General features: G+C 32.0%; 1 protein-coding gene across 1 annotated transcript; it reads right to left on the reverse strand.

The window, feature by feature from the left end:
- Nucleotides 1-7,385: 7,385 nt before the first annotated feature.
- On the reverse strand, nt 7,386-13,264 carry LOC145103095 (protein NRT1/ PTR FAMILY 2.10-like). Its single transcript, XM_079040636.1, has 4 exons — nt 13,077-13,264; nt 12,759-12,976; nt 12,107-12,666; nt 7,386-8,615 (listed from the first exon to the last, which is right to left on the reverse strand). The coding sequence occupies exons 1-4, from the start codon at nt 13,168-13,170 to the stop codon at nt 7,709-7,711; spliced, it is 1,779 nt and encodes a 592-aa protein (XP_078896762.1). The 5' UTR covers nt 13,171-13,264; the 3' UTR covers nt 7,386-7,708.
- Nucleotides 13,265-13,316: the final 52 nt, after the last annotated feature.

Genomic DNA, 13,316 nt, shown 5'->3' on the forward strand with positions numbered 1-13,316 from the left:
TTCTTAAGCGTTTCTGTTCAGCTAACTCCTTCTCCGATTTGTGGATATTGAAGCTTGCCTTTGGCTTCTCCTTTTGAGTTTGGGTTGTCTTAGTTGGAACTCTCAGTTCTTTCATTGGTTCTTCAGGGATTTCTTTGGTTCCACTTGTGCATGGTTTGTCGAAACTTGAGGGTATGTTGATGGGTTCAGCAACGTATCTTCCTTTAACCCTCCATGAAGTTTTCTCAGATAAGCCTACGGTTTCTTCTGTGTTGTCTATAGGAGCTGACCAGAAGTAATTGTCATATCCTTCAGCGTTGTCTTTGTCAACCAGGATTTTTACCTCTGCCGTTTGTTTTGTAGTGACACCGGTAACTGCATAGACCCGATTCGACACTGTTTGAACCTTTTGATAGATCATGGCTTTTTATTTGAGTTTTTGTGGCTTTTCTTTTGACAATCGAGCGAATTCAACCGAATTTTCGGATATGAGAGGTTTCCCATTTTCGGTTTCACTCTTCATAAACTCAGAGAAATCGACTTCGTCTTCCACTGAAATTTCGCTCATCTCACTTTCTTCATCAAATTTATACGTATTATCTAAATTTATTTTATTTTCTGAAATTAATTTGGCGTTTGACAAGTCAAAGGATTGAATGGTTTCAGACTTAATTTTTAACCTATCGTTTTCATCCAAAAGATTTTTGAGCATACATTTATGTTCCTTAGAATCGATGAAGGTTTCTATCTTGTCTAGTCTAATTTTGTAAGACATGGATGTCTCTTCTGATGACACTATTGATTCACACTCAGCAATGACCTCATCCTCCTTAAATTCAAGGAAGGGTAAGATGATTTTATGAATCTTCTTCCCAATCTCACAACTTAAATGCAATTGAGCAATATTAGTATATAAATGCTTAGTAATTAAACAAAAAACATTCCTTTGTTTTAAAAACTTTAAATTGTCTCTTTGTAAATAAATACTTTCATCCCTAGCTTTATTTAATTCCGCCTTCTTCAGCTCAATCCACATCCTTCTCTCCTCAATTTTTGAAGACACCCTATTGAGTTGGTCAGTTAGGTTAGGATTCGCTAAGTGAGTTTGGAAGAGACTACCACTTAAGTTAGTAAATTTGAATTTTAATTCTTTTAATTCATCTTCATAATCTGTTAATGGAACATTAAGTGATTCAAGGATGGATTGTACCTTTTTGATCAGTCGATCGCAGTCGTTTATCTTCTCACTCACAGGCTTGGCTGCAAAACACTTGTCTTCTGTCAGGTTCGGTTCCTCATTCGCACTTTCGGTTGATGATCCATCTGTGACCATTAGACATCTTCCAGCCGAACCCACTTCTTTTGCCACATAAGCCCTTCCTTGAATGGGCTTTCTTACTTCTTCATCTTCAGAGTCGGTAGACCAAACTTCAACGCCACCGAACTCATCTTCATCTGCATTCTCCTGTACGATCAAGGCATTCATAGAACTGTTAGTTGCTTTCTTTTTCTTGATTTCTTCCAACTTGTGCATATAATGCGCCTCGTCAAATTCACCATCTCTTTTCTCAGCCATTTTTCTTAGCATGCAATCTTTCGCAAAGTGATTCTTGCCGTGATATTAATTGCAATCGAACCTAGAGTCTCCCGCAAGTTTGATTTCCTTCTTGTCTTCATCCTTTTGAGAAGAATTTTTCCCTTCATCCATCACCTTCTCAGAGCTGTAACTTCCCTGCTACTTTCGGTTCTTGCTGACAGGAAATTTTCTCTGTGCAAACTTCTTTGGATTAGCAACCATCAAAGCATATGCCTCGCTTGTAAGGTCACATTCAGACATATCAGACTCTTCTTCCTCTTCTGCTACGCTTTTTCCTTTTGAGACAAGGGCTAGCGACCCCACACTTGAAACTACCTTTGCTTCTTTGGTCGCTACACTTTCATGGGACTTAAGTATTCCCACAAGTTTAGCTAGTGAGTAAGATTTAAACTGTTCATGAGCTTTGACGGTTGAGACCACAACCATCCATTCTAGTCTGAGACCGTTCATGAAGGTCACCTTTTGCTCGATCAACTTTCTTTCTATACTGTGCTTGATCATCTTACTTAGGAGATGATTGAATCGATCGAAAGTTTGTATGAGTTTTTCTTTTGGTTTCTGTTTGAAAACTCCAAATTCTAATAAAAACAAGGTTTAAATGGAGTGTTCTAGATCTTCATCGGTTGAATAGAGTTCTCTCAACCTATCCCAGATTTCTTTGGCCGTCGTGCATGAACCAACCAATCGAAAAGTGTCAGATTGCAAGGCAAATCTGATCATTCTCATTACTTTCACATTACATAGCAACTTGTCTTTCTCAGCCCGTGGCATCTTCTCTACATCCGCCACCAACTTGTTATATTTCTTTTGGGACTTAATTGTTATGTTCGTTCCTGAGTGGACAAACGGCCCAAGCGTGATAGCTTCCCAGATGAATAGCCATTGTCTTCAGATCCAACCACGTAATCTTCAAAGTGATGCCCTCATACTTTGTAGTCTTGAGTGTAAAGAATGGGAATTCTGGTAGTGGATCCAATGCTGTTTGAGATGTTGATGGGATTTGTTTGCGAATCTTCGCGAGACATTGTGAGCTCCTAGAATCAAACTATAAACTTAAGATTAGGGTTTTATTAGAAACAGAGTTACCGTCAATATGGAGAAGACGACTTCTATTTATACGATAAAAGCAGAAACCCTAAAGAATTTTGAGTACAGAAGGAATGTGTATTGATCACACAGTCTCCCGCTCTGATACCAATTGCTGAAACAAATTTCAATCAGGATCATTAGATTCTATGCAGTCAAACAATAAAGAACGTAACTATGAACACGAGAATGGCTTTGAATGAGTCGTATGAATAATGCTTCAACAACTCAGAAGAGCTCGATTAAGAACTTCGACTGTAGAGGTGTTTCGGGTTACAAAATAATAAACGTAACCAACAACTCTATTCTAATGCATACATGCATGCATATTTATAGTTTAACCCTACCAGATAATCACGGATGGACAGACCCAATCCGGATACAAAATACAAGCCGATGACGCAACACAAATAAACTCAACAGGAAGATTGTGCATGAAAGATGGCATGGACTAATCGGGTCTTGCAGGAAGATAGGTGCCAACTAGAGATCTGGTCGGTCACACTAATTACTAATTTTTGTTTTATAAAGCATTTTTTGTCCCCTCTAATTTCACCATTTTCCTTATCTAATATTTTTGATTGTTTGATGAGGGTTCTGATGTAAAAAAGAGCCCTTCTCATCAATAAGAATGTAAGGTTTGTTGTATTTCTTACTAATTATAAGAAATTTGAAATGTCTTAGAGATACTAAAGCAGACACGAGTCTTTACTGAAGGAAACACTTGAGGTATATGAAATTCTTAATCATTTTCTATTGGATGTTTATTGACTTTCATTGATTTAAAATTCATTTTTTTTACTGTTAAAATGCTTTCAAGTAAGCGTCTTTGGCAGATGACAACATCAACAAGATCCAATCTCATATTCACCTGTTTTCATGTAAGCAAATTAAACCTGACTCCTTTAATTTAATTATTTGAATTTGGATTATGAATGAAAATTTTAAGTGGAAGAGTTGTACTTCCAACCTGGGGCATTATTTATTTCTTATATGTGTTAGAAATATTAAGTTGGGAAGAGCCTGTCTATAATCATTTTTACCTTAAACTGGTGGAGGATATTTAACTCCATAACCACAAGGAAGTTAAGGTCTATACCACTATTGAAATATGTATTTTTTTGACATTAGTTACAATTTTATCATTCTAATTTTTAGTGACAGATTCAATGGGCTTTGAAAGTTCATTTTCAGGTTGGGTTACCCCTAGAATAGAAGAGAAACTGGCCGACTGCTCAGCTTTTGAAAGCACATTGAAGTAAGATGCTTCAAGTAAAAAGCACATTGTTATTTCTTGCATTTAATCCAATATAAACCTGATTACTATTGGATGAGTGTCTAAGCTCGTAACCATATTTGGTGGGTACTTGACCCGGTTGTACATGGTCCTTTTGGGTTGTCTTCATCAAAGCAACGTGATTGGAGAAATGATAGAGAAAGAGGTTATTATGGTTTATTAATATATTATAAGAATAATATATTAAAAGAGAAATCATATTTATTTAGTTGACATTAGTCAACAATTAATTAAGAATTAATTTTGTCATTAAAATAAGTTAACTAAACTAGGGGTTAAATTGTAATTATGTGATAGTTGCAAAGTAGGGAAATGGATACCCTATGGATAGGGTGGACGAATTCAAGGAGATAAGGCCCTAGAATTCGTCAATGATAAGGTTTCTAGGGTTATCCTTTGGACTGCTTGGTGGGCAAGTAATTATATAAGGATAAGGATTGAAACCCTAATCCCTACACCTATATAAGGACCCCTTGGCTTAGGAAAATAGGCCACTTGATCCTAGAATCTCCTAGAGCCGATTTTTTACCTCTCCTCTCTCTCTCTCTCTCTCTCTTGCCTCTCCATTTGCTATTGGTGTTGGTGAGCCATTAGAGGTACTACACTTGTGGTACTTGCTTTCAAAGACAAGAAGATTAAAGATTTGATTTGTTATTACAATATAACAATAAGAGGTATTTAATCCCTTCTACTATCTAAATTTCGAAATACATAGGAGCATTCTAGGGTTCTTCTTGTGTTCATAATGTTGTGTATCTAATAGTGAAAACATAGATCCAAATCTAGGGTTGCATGCACACATATGATTGTTTGTATAAAACCCATCAATTACTAATCTGCCCTTGAAGTTTTATCGTTTCTTTTCATTGTTTTTAGGATCAAGAGTTCTCAGATAATGATGCATTCTTTGCATGGACATTTGTAAACAAGCGACCACTATGGCAAACACTTTCATCGTTATCATGGCTTGTTTCGACTCTTGCAATCTGCTTATACTCTACTTATGTGTGGGGCAACTACCGCTTATATTTTGCCTTATTTTGGGTAAGCATATCATTCCTGATAGCTAATGTGGCTTATTTTCGTCATTCTATGTGACAAGATTTAAATGCTACCTACTATTTGATTTTTTTTATCAAATAAAAAGTTCCAAAGTATTATGAAAAAAAAGAAATTCAATGGTATAAGTTAGTAAAATGTTCCAATTGCTACATAGCGCACATATTTTAGAATATCGTATTCAAATGCATGAGCTATTGCATTTGAATGTTATCTATTTCGTCCTTATTCACAGTCAATGCAATAATTAAAGACACAATGAATGATATTTTTTTGTAATCCAATACCCGCATTGCATAACAGTTGGACCATTTTCCCCCTCTTCACAGTGAACACAAGATCTGGACAGACTGTAATTTTTTTTATAACTTCATTTACCCCTAACATTAGAACATATAATGGAAGCGGTTCACTCTATTGGGATTCCTAAAATGGTGTCTACTTTTAGTTGTAGTTGTTAATATTTTCATGTTGTCTTTTGGGTTTACTATCCTACCTTCCATGTATCACCAAAGGAATAAAAGCCTAAAAGGTGAAGGATGTGGTGTTATATAAGTTAAGTAATTAGGTGGGTCTCGATTATTGAAATTAGTTGTGCTTATTAATTTATTATTATTGTTTCAACTTTTAGGTGTATATAGTGATTTACAAGACTGAGGATATGTTATGTTGACGGCTCAATTGATATAAGGTGAGTTCAACTGAGATATGTTATTGAAAGTAGTTTATGTTTCTTTCTCTGAATCATTTCGCTTAAAAAAATCTATAAAAAAATTCACATTTTTTTTATAAATTACACCATTTTATTCGAGAGATAGATGGCGTTTTGTAGAGGTTCTGAATTTGCAAAAACTGTTACCTTAAAGGCTAAACCATTTATTGTGGAAAATAACCTTTTAGATTCTGATGGAATTGGAATTTGAGATTCCATTCCATTGTGGGTGGAGGGAATTAAAATTTATTAGTTCTTTTTCGTTAGAACGCTAAAATACCTCCATTATATTGGATTTTGACTTGAGCTTATGAACCGGTGTTGAGCTTCTCATAAAAATCCTAACCTCCATGGTCAATTGCATTGTAGTTATGGTTATATGTGATGACAAGAGTTGGAAAAGAAAAGGATATCAATTTGTGCATTTTTTTTTGAGGAGTCTGCCACCAAAGCTTTACTAGAAATGGATGCTGAGGTAAAAAACATTAAAATCATGCCCTACTAAAATCGGATTGAGCATTGCAAAGACAATATGAGAAATCATCATGAAAAATCACATGTATTTTTTTGTTTTTTTTTTCATTAATATATTTTAATTTAAAAAATGTGCATCATGAAGTTGTTGAATGAATCTTAGAGTATTTAGATTTTACATAGTGTTGTTGAAAATAGAAAGTGCTAATTATGATGGTAGTAGTAAACCTTTTATGCAAAAGGCCAGTTTTGGTAATTTTTTGGATTGTTATGCAAAAAAACTTGCTATTATGAATTTTGTAGTTTTTAAAATCATTAATTATTAGAAATTGCATCATGTTATCAATGTCTTTGGCTCATGTATATTGTATTAGCTTTTAATATGATATAAGCAACAACCAACTTCTATATGTGACTTCCTTCGTAATTTTGAACGTTATAAAACAAAGAAACTTTTGACCCATGCCAAGCATGGGCTTCTCATCTAGTTGTAATAATATTTGACACTTCTAATGTTTTGGACAATGTTTATTGTAATGTTTATTAATTTTATTTTTCAATATAATATTATGATATGTTTTGTGTATTACGTTTTTTTCCTGCATTTTAGGTAGAGGAAGAAATAATCAATATTTTTTTAGAATTTTAAATTTAAAAAATGTTATTTTAATGACGAAAATATCTTTCACTAAAAACAAAAAAATATTTCATAAATCCGTTAGGAAAAAGTCACATATGATCAACTAATGTTCCATTGAAATTCCATAGAAAATAGCCATATTTGTAACTAAGATTGCATCATAAATCCTTAGGAAAAAAGTTAAAACTAGCCAAACTAAGTCATATATAGCATGTCATAAATGGGTAAATTGGGTTAATTCACATCAATTGAAATTCAAATCGGGTTACCCATAAGGGTTTTTACAACAAAAAACTCTATTGGTAAAATTTATTTAATGATGGACTTCCCATGAAAACTATAATTAGAAATAGGCTTTTTAGTGAACTAAGTATTATTTAACTTTGTATTTGGAAAAGAACACAAAAGAGTGTGCAAATCACTAAGATATGTTTTAAATTATCCATCGGTTTTTTTAAAACAACATATCTAATCTATTACTAAGTTACTCTTAATTTCACTTATACCTCGGACGAGACTTGAACCATCGATCTCAAAGAGAAACAAAAACACCAAAAACATAAAATTCATATCTTTGAAACATGAAATACAAAGGACTTAGGAGATATTATTTTTCAATGTAATGTATTTGAAAAAGAAGACAAAAGTGTTAGTATTGCCATTGTGGTTTGGCACGAATCATTAAAATATGCTTTAAATCATCCACTCACCTAAGAAACATATCTTGAAACATGAAATACCAGAGGATCTAGGATACACTAATGATACACTAATTACATTTATTTGTTATCATTTATGCAACTGGAAGATTTATATTACAATTCTTACCCAATGTTCATCATATTATAGTTTTCACCTTGTTCCTCAAACCAAAGATTTATCAAGTTTTTTCTCTATCTCCACCATGGCACCACCATCTCGGGAACAATTCGTTTCTTTGTATCTATACCAACTTGAAAACAACAGAAAGTAGCCTAGATTCATGATCCCAATACAAGTCATTAGAAAATGGAAATAGTCCAATCTACCCTTGTTAAGATCTTCAGGCAACCAATTTCCGGTGGCAGCCCCTTTGGTTGTCCGATGAATAATTGTCACCAACAAACCATTTAAGTAACTCGATACTGCAAGTCCACTAAAGAAGAAAGCACCCGCAACACTTCTCATGTTCTCCGGAAATTGTCTATAGTAAAACTCTTGTAAACCTATTGCAGTAAAGGACTCAGCCAACCCAGCAAAACAGAGTTGTGGAATTAGCCATAATGCTGACATCGATGAAATTTCCCCTCTATGGGGTTGGTACCCTAAAGTTGGTTCCGTAAAGGCAAGATTCCTCCTTTTCTCTTCCACCAAAGCCGAAACTAGAGAAACTATGACTGTTAATGATATCCCCAATCCGGTTCTTTGGAGGAGGGATATTCCGCCTTCTTTACCTGTGATACGACGCAACTGGGGGACAATGAGACGATCGTATATCGGTACAAATATGACAATAGTGAGCATTGTGAAGATGTTGTATGAAGCTGCAGGAATTTCAATGTTGGTGTTGAACAAACGTCTGTTGGATTGAAGGGCTTGGAAGACAGCATATTGCATTTGTTGGATCATTACCATGAAGTATGTTATGACTCCAATCCATATGGGTCCAGCTTTTATAACACATTTGAATTCTTCTACTTGTTGGATGCTACATAGGTTCCATGGGTCAGATGTTGACCCATCTGGGTTGAATGTATCTTTGGGTGTCACGATTGCTGCCTTGTTAAGAAATCTAATATGAAAAGAGCAAAGATTTTATGATTAATAACTAATATTTTGGTACATAATACTTGTGACATTATCGATTAATTATTTAATTGGAGTTATGCTTTATGTTTAACCAGCCAAATCAGTAAACTAATCTTGTGTTTTTTCACTTAACAAATTGGTACATACTAACTTTTGGGAAAATCTAATGTTTTGGAGTTTGGATCACAAACTTGACTTATGTTATGTTTGGCGTTTCTAGCTGAAAAGTTAGTTGATTTATGAACCTAGTTAATAAATGATGTTTCTTAAACTAGCAAATAAGATAGCTAAAATATATAAAATGACATGCAAGAGATTCAGTTTATATATATATATATATATATATATATATATATATATATATATATATATATATATATATATATATATATATATATTTAACTTACTTTTAATTAATAAATGTACGAAATAAATAATTATTTTTTAATAAAAAATCTAATTGTATTTTTGTAAAAAATATTATATAATAAAAAACAAAAATTAAAAGTAAAATCTATTTTATAAAGTCCATTTAATCATATATTAGCCTATAACATTTCCGTATTATATATTAAAACTATATATCAATTCAAATACAAATATATATATATATATATATATATATATATATATATATATATATATATATATATATATATATATATATATAAAGCTTTTCCTATTCTTTATGTAACATATAGAGTAACAATAGTTATATTTTTATTATATAATATAAATCTATTATCCTTATTAAAAAAATATGCCTATACAAATCATTAAAAACAATACAAACCAAGATTTAATAAGTTAAAAATAATAAGTCTAAATATTATATTTCATTTTAGATATTAATAATCAAAAATATAATTGTATTTATCGTTTGTTAATAAATGTTACTTCTTCCGTTCCAAAATTATTGTCTACATTTGACTTTTTAAGTCTTTTTTGTTCAAGTTTGACCTCTAATAATTTACTTTTTGTTATATAATTTTTTATGCAAGATATATGAATGGATTTTTTTTAAATATATTTTCATTGTTATGTTTCATTAAAATTTATATAACACAAATAACGTTATTTATGGTCAAAGTTGAAATGGAAATACTTTAAAAGTCAAACATGGATAATAATTTTGAGAAGAAAAAAATATTAAATATATGGGTTTAACTATCTTTTAAATAAAGATATTTAAAAAAAAGTTGATATACAAGGTTGAAACGTTAAATTAAAAAAAAGGCTAGATAATAGAACTTGGTTTAATCCTATGTGTGGATTGGCAGCCAAAAAAAAGGTGTGTGGCTCATTGTCGAAAAAGGTAAGAGTAAATTACTCGAATGGTTCCTATGATCTGGGGAAATATGTATGTTTGGTCTTTAAATTATTTTTTTTTTAAATTGAAAGGTCCGTACTGTTTGTTTTTGTTACGCGCTTGAGGGTCTATTTATTTAAATAAATTAAAAAATCAACGGAAAATTAGTATTTTTACGTAAGACATGAACCAAATGCGTAACAAAAAAAAAAAAAAGGTAACAACCTTCCGAGTTAAAAAAAATAAGTTAGAGTAAACGTACATATTACCCTAAGGACCATTTGTATAATTTACTCAAAAGGTAAGCGACTCTTTTTTCTTTAATAAAATGGTTTATTGGAGTTTGAGGATTAGTGTTTTTTGTGCCAAAATATTGGAAAATTAAAAACACCAGCTAGGCTGGTGTGGGTAAAAATAGATTGGTGTGTATAAAAAAATGTCCTTATAGAATAATTATAAAAAAAAAATTGAATTGCATGCACATCTAGGACATATGTAATTTGTCAGTTGAAATATAATATTGAATTTTATAAAAGTTCCATGAAAACTATCTTTATAAACAAAAATCATTTGTTTCTTAATTGAATTATATTAAAAAAAACCATGTGTGAGATCTATGTATTTCATGGGTTCATTTAAAAGAAAATTTAAATATAAAATTCAAAATATTTGAGAAGTTTGAATTTATAAGAAAAGTAAGAAAAATATTGAATTATAAAAATTAAATTGTTTTTTTCTCTTTTCAATTTAAACAAATAATTTATGTAAATAAATAAATAAATAAAATTAATGAAACTTTAATTTAATAATTCTGAAATTAAAAGGAAAATCCATTATTGAAGTTGATATTCATTTATTATTAGAATTTAAATAATATATGAAATTTAATAAAATAGAAAAACAAAAAAATGACATGTGGAATAAAAATTAATTTAAAATAAAAATAAAATTATATGTTGTAAAATGAATAAAAATATGACATGTGACAAAAAAAATATTTATTAGGATATATATATATATATATATATATATATATATATATATATATATATATATAAGCAGTTTAATGAATTCCGTATTTATTGAAAGTATTTCATTAAACATGAATTTATTTCATTTAATTAAATTAAAATGGCTTATGACCATGCGGTAAACAGTGACTCTCTCAAATAAAAGGTTATAGGTTCAATTCTCTCTAAAAGACACTGGTGTTTGGATTATATTAGAATAGTTTGCGGTTTAAAAAAACGCATATCACCCATTGATCTATTGGTTTAAATTATGGATTGGATTAACTTTTGCCTAGTTAATGATTGGGAAAATGACTTAAAAGCCCAACGAAGTTTCCAAATCATTCATAAAACCTCAATCAAGTTTTGTTTGTTCAAAAAATCCAACGAACTTAACATTTTATCTAAAAAGTCCAATAAAGTTCCAAACCGTTCAGAAAATCTCAATTTTGTTTTGCTTAAGTTCGTTGAGTTTTTTTTGAACAGTCAAAACATGATTGGAGTTTTTTAAACGTTTTGGAAACTTCGTTGGTCTAACAAGTCATTTTTCCGATACGGTAATAAGCCACGTCATATGTTTCTCTTATTTGACTTTCAGGAAAGTATAACTTAGTTGGGCTTTTTAGACAAAATGTTAAGTTTGTTGGGTTTTTTTAAACAGACAAAACATAATTGAGATTTTTTGAACGGTTTGGAAACTTAACGGGGCTTTTAAGTCATTTTCCCTTAATGATTTAATGCTCTCTTCGTGATCATTGTAAGTTACTGATTATTGATGTGCGCCCTTCAATGATTTGGATGCTTTTTAAAGTGATATTTTAGATGAAGTCGTATAAGAAATATTTAATAATAATAATAATAATAATAATAATAGTTTATATAAAGTGAAAATAACATTTACAGGAAAGGTAAAAGAACGAAATAGATATTATTCAATAATTGTTTTTAAGCGAAAATCGCCAAAATAAACTAAACGACAAATCATGGAATTTAAGTTGTACCTGTTTATGTTATTTTTACCTATCGGGCAATAGGAATATAATCTAACACACACCTATCTAATGTCATCCTTAATTTAGATTACGTTATTAGTCGGCTAGAATTATCAGAAGAACATGCAAAAAGAAGGGTGTAATCATATATATAACGTTGTACCTATATTTGTTGGAATAAGGCAGAGCTAAATTAATCGACTTCGGTGGTGTATAACTGTAAAGAGACAACTGCGGTTGTTCCGGTAGTTTCAACCGTCGCTTTTTCACGGCTACCACCAGAACCCTCGCCATGCTTGTGAAGGGACTACCATCAGGCTTTACTTTCACATACATTTTATTAGCACTGAAGAACAAAACACACGAGATGAACATGAAGATCACCGGAATCGCTAGACCAATGGGCCAACTCAGGTCTGATTGAATGTAAACCACCACAGTAAGCGACACCATCTGTGCAAATACCACAGCGAATAAATACCAATTGAAGAAGCTCGTTATCCCTCTCTTTCCGGCTTCTGTATTCGGATTAAACTGATCAGCTCCAAAAGCCAGATTACATGGTCGGATCCCACCGGATCCGATCACCATAAATAGAAATCCAGTGAGTAGAAATAGCCATTGAAATGGGGTGGGACCCACACAGTGACTACCCCGTTTTGATCCACATTCAGGAGGATGAAGTTGTTTGAACACCGCAGTTAGATCAACTAAAAACAAACCCTGAATTAAATCATAATTCGAGCATCAAAACATGTTTAAATAAAACTTTAGAGAAGTGGGGAGGATTAAAATGAAGTAAAAGGAATACACACAGCGAAGGATGCAATGCAAGCAAAACCCAACGTAAGGTGGCGACCGAAGTAGGAATCACAAAGGAAGGCGCCCAACAAGGTGGCGAAATTGATGCTGCCATCGAATACGTTGAGGAGAGTGGTGGCGGTGATACTAGGCATATTAAACACAGTTGTCAGGTACACCAATAAATTTGACATCATTCCAAGTGTTCCAAGCTTCTCAAATGCCTCATTTCCTACAAAATGATCAATTGAACTTTACTGGAATGAACTACAAACATGTTTTGATATTCATTTATACGAAAATAGTAAAAAAAATCAGTTCATTACACATACCAATGATGAAAGGCATAACTTTGATTCCCTTGTAACTGATTTGAGGCTCATCGTCTTCGCGTACTCTTTGCTCATCTTCCTCCTTCGCCGCCATTGTTGGTATGGAAAGTGAAGGTGAAGATAAAGCTATATATCCTGTGAACCACTGAGGGAAGTTTGAGGTTTAATGATGGTTGATTGGTTGCTTGTGTAACTAGCTTATATATAGATATAGATGTAAAAAAGTACACATATCATTTA

The sequence above is a fragment of the Lactuca serriola genome, chromosome 4, assembly GCF_051521515.1.
Source record: "Lactuca serriola cultivar US96UC23 chromosome 4, Lser_US96UC23_V15, whole genome shotgun sequence".
NCBI classification, from domain to species: Eukaryota; Viridiplantae; Streptophyta; class Magnoliopsida; order Asterales; family Asteraceae; genus Lactuca; species Lactuca serriola.

Excerpts from the sequence above, each read along its gene's own strand:
- LOC145103095 (XM_079040636.1), bottom strand. The coding sequence starts at position 13,170 with ATGGCGGCGAAGGAGGAAGATGAGCAAAGAGTACGCGAAGACGATGAG. Across the intron at positions 12,667-12,758 it reads CTTGCATTGCATCCTTCGCT|GGTTTGTTTTTAGTTGATCT; the intron begins GTGTGTATTCCT and ends GATTTAATTCAG. Across the intron at positions 8,616-12,106 it reads CCTTATTCCAACAAATATAG|ATTTCTTAACAAGGCAGCAA; the intron begins GTACAACGTTAT and ends TTTTCATATTAG.